Here is a 25,722-nt window from a genome sequence, read left to right as displayed (position 1 = left end):
TCCATACCAAATTGTACAACAATTTTACCCTTGCACTCTGTTGAACGGCGGTTTGGGAAGGCTTGTTCGGTTGACTGGCCGACGTCCATCTGTAATGGAGATAATTCGAATGATATTGAATATCCGATGTTGTTTTTTGAATAAATTAATAGCCACCATTAACGTCATCCGCCAAAGAATATTTCTTATGAACAGAAAGAAGTACAAAAAAAGGAATCAGCAACAACAACAATAATAACCCCAACAATGTGAGTAATGATCGTGAATGACGGACGATTGGTCGCATATTACGATCATGATCACCCTAGGTATGCAAGGGGGACCCTGATTTAAACTGGGGTGGAAAAGGGGCACCACTACTACAAGAGTCCAAGAAACTTAATTATGTGAATCAAGACTTTGTCTGTCACACATGCTCGGACGGACTGATTCTCTCGGTAGGAAATGTATGAATGAATTTAATGCTGCCGCCGATGGTTTTTGTCGACACAACTCTGCTGAAATTGAGTGCTGATTCCGGCACATGCAACATTTTGTTGTTGTTTTCGGAATTCTTCTTGTCTTATTACTATAATCATTAATGTCATCCTCATCATTACGACGATGACAATAATGAGCGTCATTATTACCACTCTCGTCTCTGGACATTCTTCTTCAACGAAATTCTGCAGTTTCCTGTTTCGCAATGGGAACAGAACACAAGTTTGTTGGTATGATAATTATATGATGGTTATATGGGACTCAAGGAAACAATGAACACAGTGGACCCAGGCATACTTAGGACCTCAAAAATTAATCTTCATTACATTTTCAAAGGCACAGGGATCCAGGATCCAAAATATAGAATCCTCTTTCTCAGGCGGAGAACATTTTTAAATAGGAGTGGCATCTCCTAACAATTTACACAACACCTATCGCTTCTTTGGGCCACTGTAACATTAATCTGGCATCTGCACAGAAATTTATTTCAATTTTATTTAAATAATAAAATCGAATTTCTTATTATTGATAGATACATTTTTGACATCCGCATCTTTAAAAAATATATATTTTTATAAATTTATTACAACAGTAAAGAATATTCACCCCCACTTTCCCTCTTCATTTTTTTTTCCAGATACGCCACAATTTTAGCATTCGATGTCAAGGTGGAAAAGGAAGCACAAGAAATGGCCGATACGTTGGGTGTGAAAATATTCCAGGCCGATATTATTTATCATCTGTTCGATAAGTTTATGGCCTATCGCGATGAACTGAAACAAAAGAAACGCGAAGAATTTAAATCAATTGCCGTCTTCCCCTGCAAACTTAAGGTAAGCAAAAAAAGGTTCAAGGAAGAATAAATGAAGGAGGTGTTCTTTAAAGAAGGGGAGCTCCAGAGGTATTTTTTTATAAAAGAACTCAAGGAGGCCTTATTCATAGAAGAAGTCAAGGAGGTCTTCTTCAGATAGAAGAGCTCACGGAGGTCTGCTTCAGATAAAAGAACTCAAAATAGAAGAGCTCAAGGAGGTCTTCTTCATAAAACGCTCAAGAAGTTATTCTTCATAGAAGAGCTCAAGGAGGTCTTCATCATTGAAGACGAGATCGAGGATTTATTTTTCATAGAATAACTCAAGGAGATCTACTTCATAGAGGATGAGCTCAAGGAGGTCTACTTCATAGAAGAGAAACTCAAGGATGTTTTTTAATAGAAGAGGATCTTAAGGAAAGCTTCTTCGTAGAAAATGACCTCAAGGGGAGCTCCTTCATAGAAGAGGAGTTCTAGAGGTCTCCTTCATAGAAGAAGTCTTTTTTATAGAAGAGCTCAAGGATGTATCTTTCATTGGTCTTCTGCATAGAAGAACTCAAGGAGATCATCTTTATAGAAGAGCTCAAGGAGGTCTTCCACATAGAAGAGCTCAAGGAGGTCTTCCACATAGAAGAGCTGAAGGAGGTCTTCTGCATAGAAGAGCTAAAGGAGGACTTCTTCATAAAAGGATGTCTTCTTCATAGAAGAACTCAAGGAGATATTCTTTATAGAATAGCTCAAGGAGGTCTTCTGCATAGAAGAGCTCAAGGAGGTCTTCTGCATAGAAGAGCTCAAGGAGGTCTTCTGCATAGAAGAGCTCAAGTAGGTCTTCTGCATAGAACAGCTCAAGGAGATCTTCATAAAAGGGTGCCTTCTTCATAGAAGAGTTCAAGGAGTTCTTCTTCATAGAAGAGTTCAAGGAGGTCTTTTACATAGAAGAGCTCAAGGAAGTCTTCTACATAGAAGAGCTCAAGGAGGTCTTTCACATAGAAGAGTTCAAGGAGGCCTTCTTCGTAGAAGAAGAAGAGTTCAAGGAGGTCTTCTACATAGAAGAGCTCAAGGAGGTCTTCTACATAGAAGAGCTCAAGGAGGTCTTCTACATAGAAGAGCTCAAGGAGGTCTTCTACATAGAAGAGCTCAAGGAGGTCTTCTACATAGAAGAGCTCAAGGAGGTCTTCTTCATAGAAGAGCTCAAGGAGGTCTTCTTCATAGAAGAGCTCAAGGAGGTCTTCTTCATAGAAGAGCTCAAGGAGGTCTTCTTCATAGAAGAGCTCAAGGAGGTCTTCTTCATAGAAGAGCTCAAGAAGGTCTTCCACATAGAAGAGCTCAAGGAGGTCTTCCACATAGAAGAGCTCAAGGAGGTATTCTTCATAGAAGAGGTGCTCAAGGAGGACTTTTTCATAGAAGGGGAACTCAATGAGGTCTTATTTATGGAAGAACTCATGTAGGTTTTTTTCATACAAGAACTCCGCAAGGAGGTATTCTTCATTAAAGATCTCCAAGAGGTCTTCTTCATAGAAGATCTCCAAGAGGTCTTCTTCATAGAAAATCTCCAGGTGGTCTTCTTCATAGAAGAGCTCCAAGAAGTCGTTTTTAATAGAAAGGTAATTCAAGTTGGTATTCTTCATAGTTGAGGAGCTCAAGGTTTTCTTCATAGAAGAGGCACAGGGAGACCCCCTGGAGAAGAAAAAAGGGACTTCTTGACCTTCTATATGTAGGATGTTTCACGAATAAGCTTCCATAAAAGAAGACATATTGATAAATTTGTATCTGACTTTCTATATGAAGGACTTCGGGTCTTCTATAAAACGCAGTTTTCTTTTGTCAGGTTTTTTTCTCTTTTTAAGAAGAAGAAAATCTTTAATACTTCCAATGGAAGACCTCTTGGTCTTCTGATATTATATAAAAAATTTTTTTGATCTTCAATCATTCTCATAAAAAACTCTTCATCTATCATCTTGATTACGATTAATAACAAAAACAACAACAGAAACTACAACAAATACCATTAACTACAACTCAATTTCCGCTGCAAACATACAAATGCCACAGATTCATGGCTGCCGAACGTGCAGTAAAACGTGTCAAACCATCTCCACCACGGCATCGCTTCCAGCATTGTTTTCTTTGGTCTGGGATCTGCCATTCGGTAGGCACGGCCAAAGACAAATTCTGGGATAATGACCAACGCCAGGCAATTTAAAGAAGAGCATTTCACTATTCCGGTCGATTGGTTCGGTTTGGTGCGATTACTGTGTTGATCGTTTAGAAGACAGATTAATAGTGGAGTGCAACAGCAGCAACAACAACAATACCACATATATGAACCGCAGCTATGCGTGTTCTGCAAGAACAGTTGATGGCAGAGGTATTCTTTGCGGATGGTTGTTGTCCGGTGGTAATCAGAACAGATGCTCTTCAACAGGTAGTATGCTCGCATTTGAACGCATTGAGGCAATCTGGAAAGATAGTGGTGGTGATGGGGAGGTGTGCCAAAACACCTTTTACAGCCAAGTGGAGTTTTTCTTAGTTCAAACACCCAGATCTTCATTCAAGCCATGCCCATAACAACAGGTTAATAGTTAGATGTGCAGAGTATGTGTGGCTGCATTTCACCGAAGAATGTATTTTTACCAAGCCAAGCCAACCAATCATCCGCTCATTCGTTCATCATCATCCGGTCATATGTATTTTACACCTGTACGCGTGTAATTACAACAATAGCAAACATTAAGTGCTGGCATCCGCCTGGACTTACAAAAAAAGACGACAACAACAACACAGATAGTGGTCATGGAGCCGAAGATGATAGCACCACTTGTAGAACAAATCTTGCTCTAGAAGATCATGAAATAATAACAACAACATCATCATCACAACCATTGTTGTTGCTTTGTTTTTGTCAGAAATTATCCCATGGATATCTCTCCCTTCTTAAAGCAATTTCCATGATCCATCACCATCATCCATTCATCTTACCACGAACGGCGGATGTTGGAGTGTACTTGGACATAGGGTCATAGAAGAACATATCCATCTAAGGCCGGATGTCGAGACAAGACAGAACAAACACAACAACAATAACACATAATTCTCTATGGGATTAGACATTAGTCAATTACAACATGCAACATGTTGCATGAACTGCCATTGCACACACACACACACACTCACATGCATACGCAAAAAAGGGAAGACGAATGATTGACTGTCTGACAGACAGGTTGTTATTTTTGTGTGTTTGTTGTTATTCTATTCAAAGACAATTGGAATAATTGTGAAGTTAATTTTAAAACAAAAATCTCATGATATCGTAACTATAGTCTTGAGGTAAAGTGGTCTTCCAAGAAGGGAGATTACCTTAAGGTCTACCTATAAAATATGTTCGGTAGAATAGTTTTCCTATAGGTAACCTAAATATCAATAGACCAGCAGATATTCTTACTGAAGGTCTTCCTAAAACTTCAGTGAGATCCTATTATATTAAGAAGACCTCCATGAGTTCTTTAATGATGCTTCCCTCATCTATAAAGAATACGTCCTTGAGTCTCTTTTCTGTGCATAATGCGTTTTCAAACCTTTTTATGAGAAAAACCTCCAAGTTCTGCTATGAAAAATTCTCCTTTTTCATGAAGAAAACCTCATTTTATATAAAGATCTCGTACAGTTCATCCACGATGAAGATCTCCTTGAGTTCTGTGGAAGATCTTTATGAACTATTCTAGGAAGAGCTCCTTTTCCGTGAAGAAGACCTCCTTTAGTCCCTCATCTATGAACTTGACCATTTTTATGAGGAAGACCTTCAAGATTTATAAAAAATATCTTCTTTTCCTATGAAGAAAATCGCCTTATAAAGAATGATGACCTCCTCTAGATCTTCTATTAGGAATACCACCTTGCGCTCCCCTTCATTGGAGAAGACCTTATTTGGCTATTCTTATAACTAGAACATCTCCTTGAAATTCTCTCCTTTGTGAAAGAGATCTCCTTAAGCTCTTCTACTCGGATAGGACTTCCTTGAGTTCTCCTACGAATAAGACCTCCTTGAGTTCTTCTATGAAGGAGAAGAAGACCTCATTGAGCTCTTCTATGAAGAAGAACTCTTTCAGGTCTTCCATGATACCTCCTTAAGCTCTCTATGAAGAAGACCTTCTTGAGCTCTTCTATGAAGAAGACCTTCTTGAGCTCTTCTATGAAGAAGACCTTCTTGAGCTCTTCTATGAAGAAGACCTCCTTGTGCTCTTCTATGAAGAAGACCTCCTTGAGCTCTTCTATGAAGAAGGCCTCCTTGAGCTCTTCTATGAAGAAGACCTCCTTGAGCTCTTCTATGAAGAAGGCTCCTTGAGCTCTTCTATGAAGAAGGCTCCTTGAGGTCTTCTATGAAGAAGACCTCCTTGAGCTCTTCTATGAAGAAGACCTCCTTGAGCTCTTCTAAGAAGAAGACCTCCTTGAGCTCTTCTATGAAGAAGACCTCCTTGAGCTCTTCTATGAAGAAGACCTCCTTGAGCTCTTCTATGAAGAAGACCTCCTTGAGCTCTTCTATGAAGAAGACCTCCTTGAGCTCTTCTATGAAGAAGACCTCCTTGAGCTCTTCTATGAAGAAGACCTCCTTGAGCTCTTCTATGAAGAAGACCTCCTTGAGCTCTTCTATGAAGAAGACCTCCTTTAGCTCTTCTATGAAGAAGACCTCCTTGAGCTCTTCTATGAAGAAGACCTCCATGAGATATTCTATGAAGAAGACCTTGAGCTCTTCTATGAAAAAGACCTCCTTGAGCTCTTCTATGAGGAATACCTCATTGAGCTCTTCTATGAGGAATACCTCATTCAGCTCTTCTATGAGGAATACCTCCTTGAGCTCTTCTATGAAGAAGACCTCTTTGACCTCTTCTACGAAGAAGGCCTCTTTTATGAAGAAGACCTCCTTGAGCTCTTCTATGAAGAAGACCTCCATGAGCTCTTCTATGAAGAAGACCTCCTTGAGCTCTTCTATGAAGAAGACCTCCTTGAGCTCTTCTATGAAGAAGACCTTCTTGAGCTCTTCTATGAAGAAGACCTTCTTGAGATCTTCTATGAAGAAGACCTCCTTGAGCTCTTCTATGAAGAAGACCTCCTTGAGCTCTTCTATGAAGAAGACCTCCTTGAGCTCTTCTATGAAGAAGACCTTCTTGAGCTCTTCTATGAAGAAGACCTTCTTGAGCTCTTCTATGAAGAAGACCTTCTTGAGCTCTTCTATGAAGAAGATCTTCTTGAGCTCTTCTATGAAGAAGACCTTGAGCTCTTCTATGAAGAAGACCTTCTTGAGCTCTTCTATGAAGAAGACCTTCTTGAGCTCTTCTACGAAGAAGACCTTCTTGAGCTCTTCAATGTGAAGAAGACCTTCTTGTGCTCTTCTCTAAAGAAGGCCTTCTTGAGCTCTTCTCAGAAGAAGACCTTCTTGAGCTCTTCTCAGAAGAAGACCTCCTTGAACTCATCTCTGAAGAAGACCACATTGAGCTCTTCTTTGAAGAAGACCTCCTTGAGCTCCTCTTCTATGATGAAGTCCTCCTTGAGCTTTTCTATGAAGAAGATCTCCTTTAGCTCTTCTATGCATAGGAACTTCTTGAGCTCTTCTATGAAGAACACCTCTATGATGAATATTTCCCTGAGCTTTTCTGCGAAGAAGACCTCCTTGAGCTTTTCTACGAAGAAGACCTTCTTGATCCCTGAGAAAGAGAGGTCTTCAAGGAATAAATCCTCACTTCAGTCCCATTTATCTATGAAGAAATCTACTTTGAGTCCCTCTTTTTATTTAAAAGACCCTCTCGAGCCCTCAAGAAGTTCTGTGGGTTTTCTATGAAAAATATCGTCTTGCTCTCTCTCTCTCTCTCTCTCTCTCTAAGTTGTTGTTGTATTTAATTTAATCGTTTTTTTGTTTTGTTTTGTTTTTCTCTCTCTTTTTCAGATACTGCCACAGTTCATCTTTAACAGTCGTGACCCCATTGTCATGGGTGTAATGGTCGAAAATGGTATTGTGAAAGTTGGTACACCCATTTGTGTGCCGAGCAAGGAGGTAAGTTTGAGAAATATAAAAATTAAAAAAATATATTTAGAACTTTAATTAGTTAGGATGTTAGAATGTAAAATATCGATTTTTAGAACCCTTAAGGAGGACCTATACCCAGGCCTATACAATATTGAAAGTCCTATCTTCAAGTGGAGGAAATGTATTGATAATTGATTTAAAGATCCAACATAGCAATCGGAATCATAAAAAAGAGGCTGTGGATTTTAAAAATGAATTTCTCGAAGCCCTTTAGAAAAAACTTCTCTCTCCTAACATTTCCTCCATTTCGTGTCGCTTCGTTAAGAAGGTGTACTGGTTGACCTGCAAACTTTTCCTTTATTTTTCTATTACCTTGAAATTATTTCCCCCTACCCAAAAAAATTACAAACAATTTTGATTTGAAAAATTATGAAATTATTCAATTATTTTTGTCCAATGAACAGATCTCTTGTTCTGTTGTGGTGGGTTATCGATAGAACGAATCTTTAGAAAATTTCCAGCACCACCAGTGCCACTAACAACCTTCAGACAACAATGATGGCTTTCTGTTCCGTCCCCCAACTTTTTTTCCTGGCTGCAATCTTGATTGGCTCCAACTATTTGTAATGAAGTGGATGGCGGAATGTCAGACTGAATGAATGGGTGGAACGGATCGATCGATGTTTAACAATTGAAAATTAATCACTTTTACTTTTGAAGACATGCCTTGAGGCACATAAAAAATGCCTTCTAAGTGGGGTCTGTGTGCATTTTGCGGGTGGGGGCACAGCCAACCACTCAAATATAATTGAAGCTATTTGCTATGCATATCTCTAGTGGAACCTAAGCCTATATTGACTCAGGTGTGATTACAACACAAAGTCATCGTTTATTATTTAATGAAGGGTGGTGGGCTCGCTTGCCAGTCGAACGTCAGACTGGCTGATAATGTTGGAGATACTCCATTTATTTGCCCAAGAAGAGGACTACACTTTTATTTTTTAAATTATGCAATTCACAATGATCGAAGGGAAGGGGATTTTATTATATCACTAATAAATCAATATAACCGGCAACCGATCATACGATAAGTCCCCGAACATGGCCACACTTCTTGTCTCAAACCTCATGCAGGATGCCTTTTGTTGGTATCTATTTACAAGGAATGTCACTTCCTTTCAAAGCAGTTTGTCGCTGTGGGCAGGTTCGTTGCAACAACTAGTTTGACATTTAATGAAATATCACTTCTGTCATTAACTTGAATTTCCGTTCGAATTGGTTCGAGGATACGGTAAGGAAGGGGAAGGAAACAAATGATATTGGATTTAAAAAATTGTTTATTTTTTCAAGTAGACAACAAGGCGTGGATTTTTTAAAGAATATTTTTTCAAGTAGTCAACAAGGCGTGGATTTTTTAAAGAATATTTTTTCAAGTAGTCAACAAGGCGTGGATTTTTTAAAGAATATTTTTTCAAGTAGTCAACAAGGCGTGGATTTTTTAAAGAATATTTTTTCAAGTAGTCAACAAGGCGTGGATTTTTTAAAGAATATTTTTTCAAGTAGTCAACAAGGCGTGGATTTTTTAAAGAATATTTTTTCAAGTAGTCAACAAGGCGTGGATTTTTTAAAGAATATTTTTTCAAGTAGTCAACAAGGCGTGGATTTTTTAAAGAATATTTTTTCAAGTAGTCAACAAGGCGTGGATTTTTTAAAGAATATTTTTTCAAGTAGTCAACAAGGCGTGGATTTTTTAAAGAATATTTTTTCAAGTAGTCAACAAGGCGTGGATTTTTTAAAGAATATTTTTTCAAGTAGTCAACAAGGCGTGGATTTTTTAAAGAATATTTTTTCAAGTAGTCAACAAGGCGTGGATTTTTTAAAGAATATTTTTTCAAGTAGTCAACAAGGCGTGGATTTTTTAAAGAATATTTTTTCAAGTAGTCAACAAGGCGTGGATTTTTTAAAGAATATTTTTTCAAGTAGTCAACAAGGCGTGGATTTTTTAAAGAATATTTTTTCAAGTAGTCAACAAGGCGTGGATTTTTTAAAGAATATTTTTTCAAGTAGTCAACAAGGCGTGGATTTTTTAAAGAATATTTTTTCAAGTAGTCAACAAGGCGTGGATTTTTTAAAGAATATTTTTTCAAGTAGTCAACAAGGCGTGGATTTTTTAAAGAATATTTTTTCAAGTAGTCAACAAGGCGTGGATTTTTTAAAGAATATTTTTTCAAGTAGTCAACAAGGCGTGGATTTTTTAAAGAATATTTTTTCAAGTAGTCAACAAGGCGTGGATTTTTTAAAGAATATTTTTTTTTAAGTTTCATCCTTCTTTGCATCCGCAAATTTTGGTTTATTATTTTTTTATTTGTATTTCAACTTGTCGTACGACCTTCGTCAATTATGTGCCACATTTTTTTGGTGTTGGATGACTTCCAGATTTGGCTTTGTGCTGTGTTGTTGTTTTTTTATTGTGGCTCGCGGTAATAGCATCGCTACCGCGCTAAATACAAAATAAGTAATTCAACCAGAAACCAGACACTCAAGATGAAGATGACGATATTGCTGCAGAGACTGGCGAGTTGTTGTTGTTGTCGTCATCGTTGATAACACTGGACTTGATTTCGATTCGATTTCATTCATGATTTCAACGTCCTGCTAAGCAATCTGCCAACCTACCAAGCAGTCAAGAAGATTTTCATTCATCGTGGTCGCGCTACCCCTACCTACCTACATTTATTCAAATCGAAAAATGAAAAACTTGTTTCCTTTTTTTCTTTTGGCACTGGTTGGTCCCCTTTTGAAAAGTTTCGCTAACTTCTGAGCTCCTTAAATGAATGAGTGGTACATACGTCGTACGACCGATTGGTTGGCATGTTTGACTGGTTGACTTTGGTAGCGGACGCATTCTTTTTTTGCTGCTGTTGTTTTTGTGTCTTCTTTATATCCTCCATACACGGTAAAGTTATTCATTGGCAATTATAACTTCCTCAATTACACTCATCCACTCATGTGCGAGTGGAAGGATGAGGGAGCGGAGGAATGGAGGGATATGTCGGATTTATAAAAACGCAGAAAAAAAAATGAAACAAAAGGCAAAGATGATACACTTGCATTCGATATTATCTCTAGAGCATTGTTGTTGGTTACTTTTGTGTCCAGTAGTCATTCTTTTGTTGCACAGTGGGGTTAAGTTTTTTCGAAAAATATTAATTAAAATATTTTGGAAACATTTTAATAATATAAAAAAATTCCTTATAGGCGGACAATGGAAACATATTTTTAAATCGTAAAAAAATATTTCTTAAAAATCCAAGGATTTGTGGATCTTTGAAAAAATATATTTTAAAGCCAGTGAGCGGAGCAGTATAGCCGCACGGGCCGACCATATGATACCCTACACAACTTCCACGAAAATTTAACTTTCTGTGATTCCTACATTCAGAGCTTGGGCAATATTTTGCGATATTTGCATTCTCTTCACCGATCTGAGGTCAACAAATATTACTAATATTCAGTACACTCCTCTTAATTACTTGTTCAGATTCTCTTCACCGTGGCTTGTATTGTGATTTTCGACTTTCAATTGTGGCCTATAGATCGACTGGAAAAAACACAACAATTAATTTTTCGGTCCACTTCATCCCAAAATTATTATCTGTTCATCACCGAAAATGATAGGCGTTGTCCTTGACCATACCTGAATCCTAATGGAAAATTTCAAAGCGATCAGCGCAATATTTTCGCCCTCTAGTGTGGTAATGGGTTACTAAATAATATCTGAATACTTAAGCACCTGTAAATATTTACGTGTAACTCCCGCATCCGAGTATATACAACAATATAATTGGTATCAATTTAAGGGTCAACCGCTCCTCTTCGATATACTATCAACTCCTCGGGTCTATATCCTTTAGGAGTAAATATATACGCCATAGAAAACAAATTTTGCAATTTTTCACATAAATGTCAGGGTCCATTTGACCCGCTAAATATTGACCGATCTTTATCACAACAGGCATGCTTATTCTTTAGCCCGATCCCTTTCTCCATGTAAAAATTCGCAATGTTTGTGCCATATTTATGACCTCTAGAGCGACCAGAAAATCAGATAAAAATAATGTTATTGGTCCATTTCATCCCTTAAATATTAACCGCTCTTTATCAAAAACAATAGGGGTTTTCATTGGCCAGAACCCATCCTTCATGCAAAATTTCATGAAGATTAGTCCATAACTGTGGCCTGTATCGTGTTTACAAATTATAATGGACAGGCGGACGGATGGACGGACGCACATGTCTAGATCAACTCAGCTAGTCGAGATATGATCGGTATACTTAAAGGTGGGTCTAGGACCAATATTTCGCGGCGTTACAAATTTTTGGGGATGCAAAAAGCTTTAATACCCTGACAACATAGTTGTGGAGGGTATAAAAAAATCCATATAGGCGGTCCCTGGATATTTGATTTTTTTTAAATCCATGCCTTGCTGGATCTTTGAAAAAAATGTTTGTTTAAAAATTCACTCATTGCTGTATCTTGATTTCTGGATTTGGAACCATTACATTTAAGGGTTATTTCAACACTTCCTCTTCCATAGCAGTTTTAAATCATTTCCTTTTCTTTCAAATCAAAGGAAATATTTCTTGTTTTCAATCCGACAAAATGCAAAATATTATTTCACCTTTTGTTGTTGTTCGTTATTATTATTTTTTTTTTGTAATAATAACCACATCCACATTTCGCACCACCACCAAAAAATACCATCATCCTCAGTTCGTTTACCGCAATCTACTTCCTTTCCCACAGTGAGGGGAGCTGCTGCTGTTATTCTACCCTGACGCGCAACTCTTCAGCCAAATGCTGGCTACCCCTAAATATTATTATTTGCAAATTCATGAACTTCCTCAATACAAATTTTTATTGTTTTCTTTTTTTGTGGCTGTTTTACAAAATTTAGTCTTTGAATGAAAGTTCAGTTGGAGGCAAAGTGCTAGGAAATATGATATTGGTGGTCGAAATTTATGTTCTGCATTATTTTGCAATTGTTTTTAAATAGAAAATATTTTTCAAGAAAGTCTTGTTAGCTATTTGAAAAAAAAATATTCTTTAAAAAATCCACGCCTTGTTGGCTACTTGAAAAAATATTCGTTAAAACATCCTCACCTTGTTGGCTACTCAAAAAAAATATTCTTTAAAAAATCCACAACTTTTTGACTACTTGAAGAAAAAATATTCTTTAAAAAATTGTCGCTTTGATGGACCTTTACAAAATATATTTTTTAAGAATCCTTTGATTTTGTGCTTTCCCCATTTAACATAAATATGATTCAAATTTCCAATATCGTCTGACTCATATTTAATTATTTTTCATTGACATAAATTCCTCCCCACCCCCACCCCAACGAACCATCCGCAAGTAGAACAACTATTCCAAATATTACCATAAAAATATGTGACACGGCAGTTATAATAATGACTGTGTCACGACAAATGAATGTGGCAGAGCGATTGTCTTAATCATCGCTTACAGAAAAAAAATATTGGGAAAAAAACATTCCATATTTATGCTAGCGTGCATAGCTGTTTGTCGGACGGTCGGTCTCCCGCCACATGGCACCATCATCAGCACCGCCCGTCATCGTTGAAACATAAATATGTCACTCACTTCAAACCATTTATTGTGTATTCGCGTTCGCCATATTCTCCAACCGTCCGTCTCCTCTTCCTTTGTGTTTGCCCCCCCAAGAACAACTGATCGTGTGATTAATGCCGCCAATATTACAAAGAAATCCATCGGCAAGAACAAAAACAACAACAATAAGATGTGTAATATGAGTAGAACGTCCGATTGTCGTTTCTTCGTATTAATTTTTTTTCATTATTAATAATCAGCTACTCCTTCTCTTCCCTACATAATCTAACTCTCCCTCCCTCCACCATGTCTGTGGATATATTTTAAATTATTATTTTTTCTCTCTTTCTATTGTTTTTCTGCCATTTAAACTTGAATTACTTAATTATGCGTTTACATGACTGACTGAATGATGGTTTTTTTGCCGACCAATAAATTCCGGTTTCTTTTTTTTTTTTTTTTAAACCGGAAGTAACCGGAAGCAGCAATTATGTTTAGCCCTTCCACTTCCATGACTCGTTATTCAGAATGGAGTATTTTTTTATTCAGCAGCAGCTGTAAGTCGCATTTAATGCTTCTAGGAAATTCCTCGTATTCCATGTTTTGTCCTTGTGAGAGAGTGTGACTGCCAGCCAGTCAACCCTTGTGTGTGTGCGTGTGTTAGTGGTGCATGTTTCACACAATAGAAACGGAAGTATTGCCCGAAAGACTAAAATCATTGCACAAAAAAAAAAAGAAATGCATGCCCTGGCGCATACTGATGAACGAACTGACAATATCAGCAGGAACAACAGCAACAACAACAACGAAGAAAACCACAAACTCAAACGGAAGAACACTTAACCACTTCGAAGGCATTGTTTCCCAGGCACGACAGGGGTAAATCACCGACTAAGAGAACCCAACGAAGAAACAATCAAACAAACAAATCAGCTTAAATTAGATTCCAACACCAACATTCAGCTGTATCCGGACATAGGGAAGTCATTCAGGCCTCAGATTATGAAGATCAGGCAGTCACTCGCTCAGTCACTCGTGAGTGCATGTGTTTTCAATGTTGTCACTACTTAACTATATTAAGCGGATTTTGATTGAATGCAAAACTAACAATCAATTCAAAATGAGAAACATGCAGGGAAAAGGTGGGAAATATTCTTCAAATGACTTCTACTGCGGAGTCAGGTCGGCTCCTGCTGCTGCAGCTACTTCCGTAGGTTGTCCATTAAATTCCATTCACATTGCATTGTTCAAATACTTCCGGTTAGGGTAAATATTTTCAAAACTCCCAATAAAACAAATATCACAACAAATCTAAACGCGCAGGACGCACAGGATACTGGAAATAGGATAGACTATTCAAAACAGATACGGGCTTAAACTAATTATGACTTCCTCTGTATTTTGTAATTTTCCAAGATTATGAATGTAAATGAGATTATTACAATTCGGAAATAATTTTACACAGGAAATTAGGCACCAAAGGTAGATATATATGTATATATAGGAATATTTTTCTCAAGTAGCCAACAAGGTGTGGATTTTTTAAAGAACTTTTTTTTTTTTTTGAGTAGCCAACAAGGCGTGAATTTTTTAAAGAATATTCGAACTAGGTGGGACGAAAATATATATGGGAGCTATATCTAAATCTAAACCGATTTTCACGAAACTTAGTACACATCATTCTAGACTTAATTCAGTACGCTGTGCAAATCGAATGATTTTCAGGGACTTTGGTGCACCATTTACCTAAAATCGGGCGAAACTATATATGGGAGATATATATAAATCTGAACCAATTTTCACGAAACTTAGCACACATCATTCTAGACTTAATTAAGTAAGCTATGCCAAAATTCGTGCAAATGAAAAGATTTCCAGGGACTTTGGTGCACCATTTACCTAAAATCGGGCGAAACTATTATGGGAGCTATATCTAAATCTAAACCGATTTTCAGGAAACTTTACACACATCAGTCTAGACTTAATTCAGCACGTTATGCCAAATTTGGTACCAATCGAGAGATATGTAGAACTTCGGTGCACCATTTACCTAAAATCGGACGAAACTATATATGGAAGCTATATCTAAATCTGAATCGATTTTCACGAAACTTGGCACACATCATTTTAGACTTAATTCCGTAGGTTATATCCAATTTCGTGCAAATCGAGACATATATAGGGACTTTGGTGCGCCATTTACATTAAATCGGGGGAAAATATATATGGGAGCTATATCTAAATCTGAACGGATTTTCACCAATTTCAATAGGGTTCGTCCTTGGGCCAATTCGGATTATAATTGAAGAAATCATTTTTTTTTCAGATCCCTAAGATTTTTAAAAATATGCATTTTTAAGAGCTGGCCTTAGAGTAGAATACTCAGAATCTATTAATTCTAAATGTGACGCTTCTAAGTGGCAACCACTGAGGACATCTTCCTTTAAATTTGTGAACTGATAGAACAACTACTTATATTCGTAAGTAGAGTCTGCTGAGACTAGCTATTTTCAATTAGAGTCCTCTGAGGCCAGCTCATTTAAATCGGAGTCCTGTAATGCCAACTACACGAATGTAGTAGTCAGTTCGCTAAAGAAGAGGCCTCCCTAACCATCTCTTCTTCGAAGTGCTGCTACTACGGGGTATACTTTTAAGTAGTGGTCTCTAAGGGCCAATTCGGATTATAAATGCGACCTGTAGTTTGTTTACAATTTAGCATCAACAGACGGACGGACGGACATGCATAAATCGACTCAGAAAGTGTTTCTATACATATTCTCAAAAGGAACCATGTATCTATATCGATTCCTTTTGCCTGTTACAAATATACGCACAAAGGCATAATACTCTGTACCACAGTGTGGTGAAGGGTAGAATGGTCCTTTAAAAATATTCTATATTGAGTCTTTGTTTTTGTTAATTCCTAACCTTTCCAGGGCCTCCAAATGAAGGGCCTCCAAATGATTTGGGTCGATAGAAAAAAACTCTTTCAAAAATCTAATATTTTTAGTTAATTTTTTCCTCCAAAAAGACCTTGACGATTTCATGACAACAACAACAACAAATACCTTCACTTTCATTTCCTGTCTATAGCCTGCAAGATTATTGCAGAGATTTGTCCGACAAAAAATCATGCCTTAAAAATATTGGCAATTTTTATTCTGGTTTGTTGTAGTCAGACTGATCCTCTTGTGGCATTCTGTGTTTTTCACTTTTTTGCCGTTTTGTTGTTGTTGTTGTTGTTGTGGTTCTGAACAAACGCTGGCTTGGAATGCCAAAGCAATGTTTGAACGCCATCAGGCGCAGATGTTATAAATGAGACGGCACAAATAATCTCAGTGTGGTGTTCTCAATTTCCTTTTTGCATTCCAAGGGTGGATGTTGGCTGGCTGGCAGGCAGACGGACGGATGGACAGACAGACAATCAGCCGGCCGGATAGCAACTAAATGATGTTTGCCCATTGATTCCAAGTCTTTGTTTGTAATCATCGGCTCAACAGGCTGTTGATGCTGCAACTGTTGCCGGCTGGTTATTTTTTTTTTCATGGGGCTGGGTGACTGACTGACTCACTATCCTGACAAATTTGCCAAAACTATAATACAGACATGCACACACACACTGACTCACATGATAAGGGAGTGAGCCACCACGACAAAGGAAGACGATCATTATTTGCCCAAGAGCAAAATGAGGAGGATGGATGGAAATTGGTTAAATGTTCTTTGCGGCTGATTTCAAGCCGTGAAATTGTTCTTTGTTTTGTCGTTGAGGGAGAGGGACTCCGATCTCATTCGATCTGCTCAACAAAAAGGGAATTCTTTCTTGGATGATGACATGTTTTGGGTTTTTCGTTTTTTGTTTCGTGACTGTTGCCATTATCATGAGGAGAACAAATCCAACTGACAACTGCAGCTTCAGCTACAGATGTCCGATCAAGAAATATGCAACGGCTGTGCTGTGCTCTTGTTGTTGTTGTTGCTGCTCCTGCTTCTTTTGGTGATAATATAAATTGAAATTAGTAGTTTAATGCAGGTCCATCTGTTTGTCTGTCCATCTCTAGCCAGCCAGTCATCCATCTGTCCTTTTCATACCTCGGGTTTTTGTAAGGTTTTCTCCTCCCCGTCCTCTTTTATTTTGGTTAAATTTTCTGAACTACTTTCCAATTGCCCAAATGGTGTTGATCGTCCGGTTGTGTTGATGGTGCTGCTGCGATTCCTTCTGGCAATTATCTTCAATTACTGAGATAATGTCTTGCGGAAGTAGTCGCATGTTCTCAGGCAATTATCGATAATGAAGTACATTTCCATTTACAGAATGGACTGAAACGGATGGACTGGCAGATCGTTATGACCATAACGATCGACATACCTATGGAGACTTGACAAATGTTTTTGTCATTTCGTATTTGGTTTTTTTATTATTCGAAAATGACTCACGTCATTCTTTGTTGTCACGAAGATTTTTTTTCAAACACCTATCAAATGGTGGATTAAAAAAAAAGGAAATCAAATAGTGTCATTGTTTTTTGAAGAAATGTTTTTATCTGATCCGAATTTTTTTAAAATATATTTTAAAAAACCTGGCCTCAGAGTGGAATGGTTCGAGGACGTAAACTATAATGTCAGCGCTTCTATGGCAAGCAAAACGAAACTTAGAGATCTCTGAGGTCATCCTCATTTAAATGATTGAACTGTGAGACCAATTACTCCAAAGTAGAGTCGTCAGACTCCAGCCCAGCTCATTTAAATGGAAGTCCTGTAATGCCAACTACACAAATGTAGTAGCCTGTCCGCTAAAGAAGAGGCCTTCCTAACCACCTCTTCTTAAGTAAAGGCTTCGAAGTGCTGGCACTAATGGGTCTACTTTCAAGTAGTGGTCTCTAGGGTATGTTAAAATAGAAACCCTTGGTCAAATTTTTTCTAAAGTGGTGGTGTCTTGGTAATGTTTTTTTTTTTGAAAATTGAAAATATATTTTTTTAGAGAGCAGACCTCAGATTAAAATTCTCAGACTAGAGATCTCTGAGGCCATCTCCTTAAAATTAGTGAAGGTTGAGACCAACTAATCTTAAATAGAGTCGTCTGTAACCAGATTTTTTTAATTAGAATCCTTTGAGGCCAGCTCATTTGAAATAAGGTCCTGTAAGTTGAACTAAATTAAATCGCCGAATTTCTACAACGGAGTCTACTTTCATGTAGTGGTCTCATAGACCGACCAGAGGTCAGCTAAATTAAAAACTTTGCAAAAACTTTTCCCAGTGTAATGAAGGTCTTGATAAAATGGTTCTGAAGTTATTTGGCATTTTTGGAGAAATGTGTTTTTTAAGACCCGTAACATTTAAAAGAGCAGACCTCAGGGTAGAATTTTTAGAAGTCAGCTATTGTCCTCTGAGACCAGCTCTTTTAAAATTTAGATTCCTACAAGGCCGAATATGTTAAGGCTTCGAAGTGCAGCTACTACAGATACTACTTTCAAGTTGTGGTCAGTAAATTTGCCACTTTTAATGTCATCTTTAAATCAGAGTCCTGTGAGGCCAGATAATCCTTAGTAGAGTCCTCGGAGGTTAGCTACTTTAAATTAGTGTACTACGAGACCAGCAACTGAAATGTGGAGTAATCTAAGGTCAATCACTCGAAAGGAGAGCTTTCTGAGGTCAGCTCATTTCAAGTAGAGTCCTACGGAGCTACCTACCTATGAGGCGACCTAATTTAAGATAAAGACCTGCAAAGGCCAGTTACTCCAATGACGTAGCCTCTCCACTCTCCGCTCCACTAATCGTGAGACCTACCAGGCCAGCTTTATAGGCGATACAGTGTAGCTACTACAGAGTCTGTTTAAAAAACTGGTATTTAAAATCGACTGATTTAAAGTAGAGGACACCTCTACTCTGATGAAGCTACCTCTGAAGTGAGGGGTGAATTTTAAGCGAAATATTTCCCAACAAATCGTAGATTTTTAATAGAATATAATTTCCAAAACCCATCAGTTTTTAATGGGCATGGTTCTCTCAATGCGTTTCTGCATAAAAGAGGCCTGTCCCAGACCGATTTATGTGGGTGCGGGATGACTGAGGACTGGAAGCATATACAGCACTATCCTTCGGGAGTGTGTTGTTGATAGGTGGAGCACAAGGTGGACGAACAGTGACAAAGGTAGGGTGACGTACGAATTTATTCGTGACGCAACGTTCGTAGTGGACCGGTCAGACTTTCGCTTCGGCTTAAGTACTGGTTTCTTACTGACGGGGCATGGTTCTCTCAATGCGTTTCTGCATAAAAGAGGCCTGTACCAGACGGATTTATGTAGGTGCGGGATGTCTGTTGTTGATAGGTGGAGGACAAGGTGGACGAACAGTGACAATGGGAGGATGACGTACTAATTTATTCGTGACGCAACGTTCGTAGTGGACCGGCCAGACTTTCGCTTCGGCTTAAGTACTGGTTTCTTACTGACGGGGCATGGTTCTCTCAATGCGTTTCTGCATAAAAGAGGCCTGTCCCAGCAGGGACGTACGCAGGGGGGGAGCCCGGGGGGGCCGGGCCCCCCCGAAATGGAATTTTTTCACAGTAAATTTATGTTTGCAACAGCGAATTTTTTCATTTTGTACTACTGGGCCTTTGGTTGTTTAAGTAGTTTTGCTCGTGAAGCATTTAGGAGATGGACAGCGTTTAGTGTGGAGGTGGTCCTCGTGCATAACGCCCTTGCAGGTGGCTTCGGTCGGTTGCACTGGGTGGTGGTGGATTGGTGCCTGGACTCGCGTCGAACTGGGAGAGGCTTCGGTCTCGAGCCTGAGCGGAGGTTTCCCGTACCTCGGGTTTTGGGTGCCCCTGGATCTGTCGATCCAGCCTGACAGTTGGTGTGTCCCCCTTGGGAGTTTCGCGGGGGTTGTGGTTTCGCCTCACACCAAAGGGGAGAGTGTACCTTCTGATTGGTACAGGACTTCGGTGCTGGTGGGCACATTTCCGCCTGTGGCTCAGCTACTGTGAGGTAGGCGAATAGGCAGGTACTCACAGTAAACTTCTCAATATACTGTCAAGTAGAGGTCCCCAAGCCCGCCTACTTCAAAGTAGAGGACAGTTACGCTAAAGCAGCCACTTTTTCTAAGCAAGTGATCTCTTGGCAAATTACTCTGAAGTAGTTACCTCTGAGGTGTGGTAAATGAAAGTTTTTATAACCAGGAACTATAAAAAGTGGCCTCTGTGGCCAGCTAATTTGAAAATTGATCCAATACTCATCAAACGTGGATTTTTTATTTTAAATTTCCATCAAAGTCTTATTAATTTTTAAAGACGTAGTATTTTTTTAATTAACTGATTTTTTGAGTATTTTAAAAAAATATTTTTTCGGACCTCTGAAGTGCGTAATTTTCAGGATCCATTAATATTGAAAGCCGATTTTTTAATATTTTTAGATCAACTGGGTTTTGATTCTTTCGAAAAATATGTCAGACCCCTGAAGTGCGTAATTTTCAGAACCCATTAATTTTGAAAGGAGAGACAATGTATTTAAATATATATTTTTAAGAAAAGTTCCGAACATTTTTTAAGAGTGGATTTTTCAAAAAGTATTTTTTTTTCATTTCACGATGGTTATTTTAACATTCCCCACCTTCATTGTTTAATGGCAATTGTCATTCCTGACCCACCGCAATCGCATTCAAATGAAATAAAAATATTTGGTGTTTATTTTTCTTCTCCGATTTGTTGACTTGACTGACTGACGACAATCGAACTATCTGGGTGTCTGACTGCCTGCTTGGTTATCATTTACATTTTTTTCCTACTTCCACTCATATTTCTGCAAACTGAACGCCCACAGGAAATGTTACGCTTTTAATTTCCTGTCCTAGGTTTAGGTAGGTTGGCGGCTGTAGTTTACGATGACTTGAAATGCTTGGGGGTTTTGTTGTTGTTGTTGTTTATTTTTTATAGTTCCAGAGAAGTTGATGTTGCATAATGTGTTGTTGTTGCTGCAGTTGTTGTTGAAAGTTGAATAATTGAATAAACTTGCAACATTTATGCCTGACAGCAATGCTGACGAGTAGGTGCGAAGTGTGCCTTAAACCTTTCGAAAAAAATATATGCAAGACTACAAATACCGGTCTACTTATATAGTGGGTTTTGGGACCAACGACTCTTTTCATATCCCCAGGGAATTGTTATAGATGTAAATCACTTATTTAACTTGCAATATTTTAATAATTCAATTTATTTCCTGTTTTCTTCTTTTTTTTCGTTGCAGTTTGTCGATATTGGCATTGTCACCTCAATCGAATCGAATCACAAACAATTGGAAACGGCTCGTAAAGGTCAAGAGATTTGCATTAAAATTGAACCCATACCCGGCGAATCACCAAAAATGTTTGGCCGCCATTTCGATGCTGATGATATGTTGGTTAGCAAGGTAAGTTGTTGGGAATGAACATATTTTTTATCTCTTTTATATAGCAGATGTATTCTGGAGAAAAGTATTTGTCGTCCGGAAGATCCATGCGTCTGTGGAAGAAGTATAAATTTTGTTATACTTGTCATAAAATTGTTAGCTATACAGAAATTCATCCTACATGCCTCTCAAATGGGGTTTAAATTTTCCAGATATCCGCAAAAATGAACCTTAGCGATCGACAGCATTACAAGAACGATTTGTTTACCCACAGATTCCATTTCACATTTTCAAAACATCTTTTATAGTCATCTGAGGCCACCACTCTAAAGTAGGGGCGTCAGAGTGTAGCTACTACTGAGTCTCCCTTCAAGTTATGTTTAAAGTTGAGTTATGAGAATCCAGATCTTCTAAAATATAAGTCTACGAGAGCATCTGCATTATAGTAAGACCTCTCGGGATATATAATGTAAAGGAGTGGCCCCTGAACGGTTGATCCCCTTTAGAAGAACGATTTGATTCACCACGAATTCCATTTCTCTTTTATAAAATCATCTTTTATTAGTAATCTGAGGTCTCTTAAGATCATCTACTTTAAGATCAGAGCCTTCAAATCCAGATGTTCTAGTATAGAGACCTCCTAGATCAAGTAATGGTCTCTAAGACCAGCTATCTTTGAAGTGTTGCTATCAGAGTCCACATGTTTTAAAATATTCGCGAGCATCTCCGTTATAGTAAGACCCCTCGGAATATCTAATGTAAAGAAGTAGCCTCTGAACGATTTACACCCTTTAGAAAAACGATTTGTTTCACTGCGAATTATTTTTCACTTTTATAAAAGCCCATTTATTAGAAATCTGAGGTCACATAAGATCATCTATTTTTAAAGTAGAGCCTTCTGAATGTTCTTCCAGATGTTCTGAAATAGAGAGCTCCTAGATCAAGTGATGGTCTCTAATACCAGCTATCATTAATGTTGAGCTATCAGAGTCCAGATCTTCAAGAACTATAAGTCTCCGAGAGGATGTGTATTATTGTAAGACCCCTCGGGATATCTAATGTAAAGGATTGGCCTCTGAACGACTTACACCCTTTAGAAGAACGATTTGTTTCACAGCGAATTATTTTTCACTCTTATAAAATCCCATTTTATTAGAAATCTGAGGTCTCTTAATATCATCTACTTTTAAAGTAGAGCCTTCCGAATCCAGATGTTCTACTTTTGAGTAAAGACCTCTCGGGACATCTACTGTGACCTCTCTTTTATTATACATCTGAGATCACGTCTGTAAATTAATGATATCTAAGTGCAGCTACTACTGATTCTACAATCAAGTGGTCTCTTCAGATCAGCTACTTTCACAATAGATCCTTCCGAGTCCAAGTGTTCCAAACTTGTGATCTTTGAGACGATCTACTTTGAAGTAGTAGCCTCTAAGGAAAGTTCGTGTAAAGTAGTGGCCTCCCAGAGACCATCGAGGCCAGCTACTCTAAAACAGAAAAGGGACCAATTGTTTTAAATTAGTGTTATCAAAATTCAGATGTTCTAAAATAGAGACATCCTCAATCATTTACTTTAGTGTTAAGACCTCTCGGGACATCTACTCTGACCTCTCTTTTATTAGACATCTGAAGCCACCCTTGTAAATTACCGGCGTCTGAGTGCAGGTACTACTACTGATTCTGCAATCAAGTAATGGTATCTTAAGATCAGGTATTTTTATAATAGATCCTTCCGAGTCCAGGTGTTCGAAAATAGAGATCTTTGAGACCGTCAACTTTAAAGTAGTGGCCTCTCAGAGACCTCCGAAGCCAGCTAATATGGAATAGAGACCAACTGTTTTTAATTAGAGCCATCTAAATCCAGTTACACAAAAACTACCTCCGGCCAGCTACTTCTAAGGCTAGAATCTGAGGTCACCTCTGCGAATTACTGGCGTCTTTGATCAGCTACAACTGCAATCAAGTTATCTCTTAAGATCAGGTATTTTTATAATGGATCCTTCTGAGTCCAGATGTTCTAAACTAGAGATCTTTGAGGCCAACAACTTTAAATTATTGGTCTCTCACAGACCTCCGAAGTCAGTTATTCAAAAACAGTATAGAGACCCACTGTTTTAATTTAGAAGCATCTAAACCCATTTACACAAAAACTACCTCCGGCCAGCTACTTCTAAGGCTAACTTCTGAGGACACCTCTGTAAATTACTGGCGTCTTAGTTCGGCTACTACTGCAATCAAGTGATCTCTTAAGATCAGGTATTTTTATAATAGATCCTTCCGAGTCCAGGTGTTCTAAACAAGAGATCTTTGAGGCCATAAACTTTAAAGTAGTGGTCTCTCAGAGACCTGCGAAGCCAGCTAATCTAATATAGAATAGAGACCCACTGTTTTAAATTAGAGCCATCTAAACCCAGTTACACAAAAACTACATCCGGTCAGCTACTTCAAAGGCTAGCATCTGAGGACATCTCTTAAGATCAGGTATTGTTATAATAGATCCTTTCGAGTCCAGGCGTTTTAAACTAGAGATCTTTGAGGCCATCTACTTTAAAGTAGTAGCCTCTCAGAGATCTGCGAAGCAGGCTAATCTGAAATAGAATAGAGAACTCAGTTACACAAATACTACCTCCGGCCAACTACTTCAACGCTAACTGTTCTAATATAGAGACCTCCGAAGCTAGCTAATCCAAAATTCCGAGGCCAGCTAATCTAAATTGAAGGGCATTTCCGTTAAATTAGAAAAATCCGAGGCCAGCTGATCTAATGGTCACCGATAGCAGCTGCTCTAAAGAACAGTTCTCTGTGGTCAATCCCTTTAAACCGGAGACTTCTGAGGTTCGAGCTTATAAATTATATAACTTCGAGACAAGATTCCTCAGGTCTGCTTCTTAAACATATATGCCTTTGAGGTCAGCTACTCGAATGCAATGTCTTATTAGAGACTTCTGAGGTTCGAGCTTATAAATTATAAATATTCGAGAAGATTTATAATATATAAGCTCTTCGAGATGATGTTATATAATTTATAAGCTCGAACCCCAGAAGTGTCCTATTTAAAGGGACTGACTATAGAGAGCTGTTTTTTAAAGCAGCTGCCACCGCCGATCATTAGATTAGCTGGCCTCGGATTATTCTAATTTAAAGGAGATGCCCTTTTAATTTAGGTTAGCTGGCTTTGAAGCAGGATATGAATTATTTGGATGAGCTGGCTTCGGAGGTCTCAAAATTATAACAGCTAGCCTTTGAAGTAGTAGTAACTCTCAAAGAGTCCTTTGAGAACTGCTCTTTAAAAGCATATACCTTTGAGACCAGCTACTCCAATGCTATGTCTTATGAGGCCATCTTCTTTAAATTTGGTTTATCTGACTCCTAATAATGTAGAGTCCTCTAGAGATAGCTACTCTAAAGTTTAGTCTAGCTTCGCTATAAATGTGATCTACGTGACCAAAGCCTACTAAAGGGTGTATTTTCTATGTCCGACTACTGTTAATTGAAAGCCTTTGATACCCTCTGCTATAAAGTAGTGTTCTCTAGGCCAACATCTGTAGGAAGGTCCTCCCTCTTCGGCTATCTACTTTAATGTAGTGATTTTTTAAATTATACGCCTCCGAGGCCAACTACAATAAGGTCAAGTCCTCCGAGGACAGTTAATCTAAATCAATAGCCTCTCAGGACCGCTACACTAACGATGAGGCCTTCAATCTTCAGCTACTTTGAAGTAGGTCAGTTAATCTAAATCAATAGCCTCTCAGGACAGTTACACTAACGATGAGACCTTCGATCTTCAGCTACTTTGAAGTATATTCCTCTGAGACTATAGCCTTTAAATTAGAGTCTTCTGAGACCTGTTCCGTTAAAATATATTCCTTCGAAGCAAGATAACCTTCATGTAGAGTCCTCCAAAGCCATCTATACTACACTAATGATCTTACAGGCCAGATTCGCTATTAGTGAGGCTTCATTGGCCAGGGGGAAGCTAGAAAATTTTGATACCACATTCAGAGATTTTTTTTTAAATTGAGTATTTTTCGATCAAGTAGCATCTGGAAATCTAAAATAGAACCTTAAAATTAATAGGCGAGAATTTTTAGCACCGTGAAAAGGAGATGATTTTTTTACGCCCCTAATATACAATTTTTTCATATTTTTCCATGGCAATGTATTTTTTCGAGAACCCTTTATAAGCGCGAATTAACAATATATTTTTTTTCGGAATCTGCTACTTTGAAGTAGAATACATTATATTGGGTCTTCTGAGGTCTGCTCTTTCAATAAGTATTCCTTTGAGGCCAGGTACTATTAAAAGTAGAATCCTGCAAAGCCAGATACATTGAAGTAGTAGCCCTTTAGACCAGATTCGCTATCTGTGAGGCTTCTGAGCCTAGGTAGTATCAA

General features: G+C 38.2%; 1 protein-coding gene across 2 annotated transcripts in view; it reads left to right on the top strand.

Annotated features, from left to right (window-relative positions):
- LOC133324364 (eukaryotic translation initiation factor 5B) overlaps positions 1-25,722 on the top strand; it is a 54,800-nt gene that overhangs the window by 25,833 nt on the left and 3,245 nt on the right. For both annotated transcript variants that reach the window (XM_061533208.1, XM_061533207.1), the window contains 3 exons: positions 1,118-1,313; positions 7,230-7,337; positions 21,184-21,345. In XM_061533208.1, the coding sequence (XP_061389192.1) occupies positions 1,118-1,313; positions 7,230-7,337; positions 21,184-21,345 (466 nt within the window). The remainder of the gene's footprint in view (positions 1-1,117; positions 1,314-7,229; positions 7,338-21,183; positions 21,346-25,722) is intronic.

Source organism: Musca vetustissima, unplaced genomic scaffold, assembly GCF_032173495.1.
Source record: "Musca vetustissima isolate MV318-11 ecotype Yass unplaced genomic scaffold, APGP_CSIRO_Mvet_v1 utg5380, whole genome shotgun sequence".
Classification (NCBI taxonomy): domain Eukaryota; kingdom Metazoa; phylum Arthropoda; class Insecta; order Diptera; family Muscidae; genus Musca; species Musca vetustissima.
This window is presented reverse-complemented; position numbering and strand designations above follow the sequence as displayed.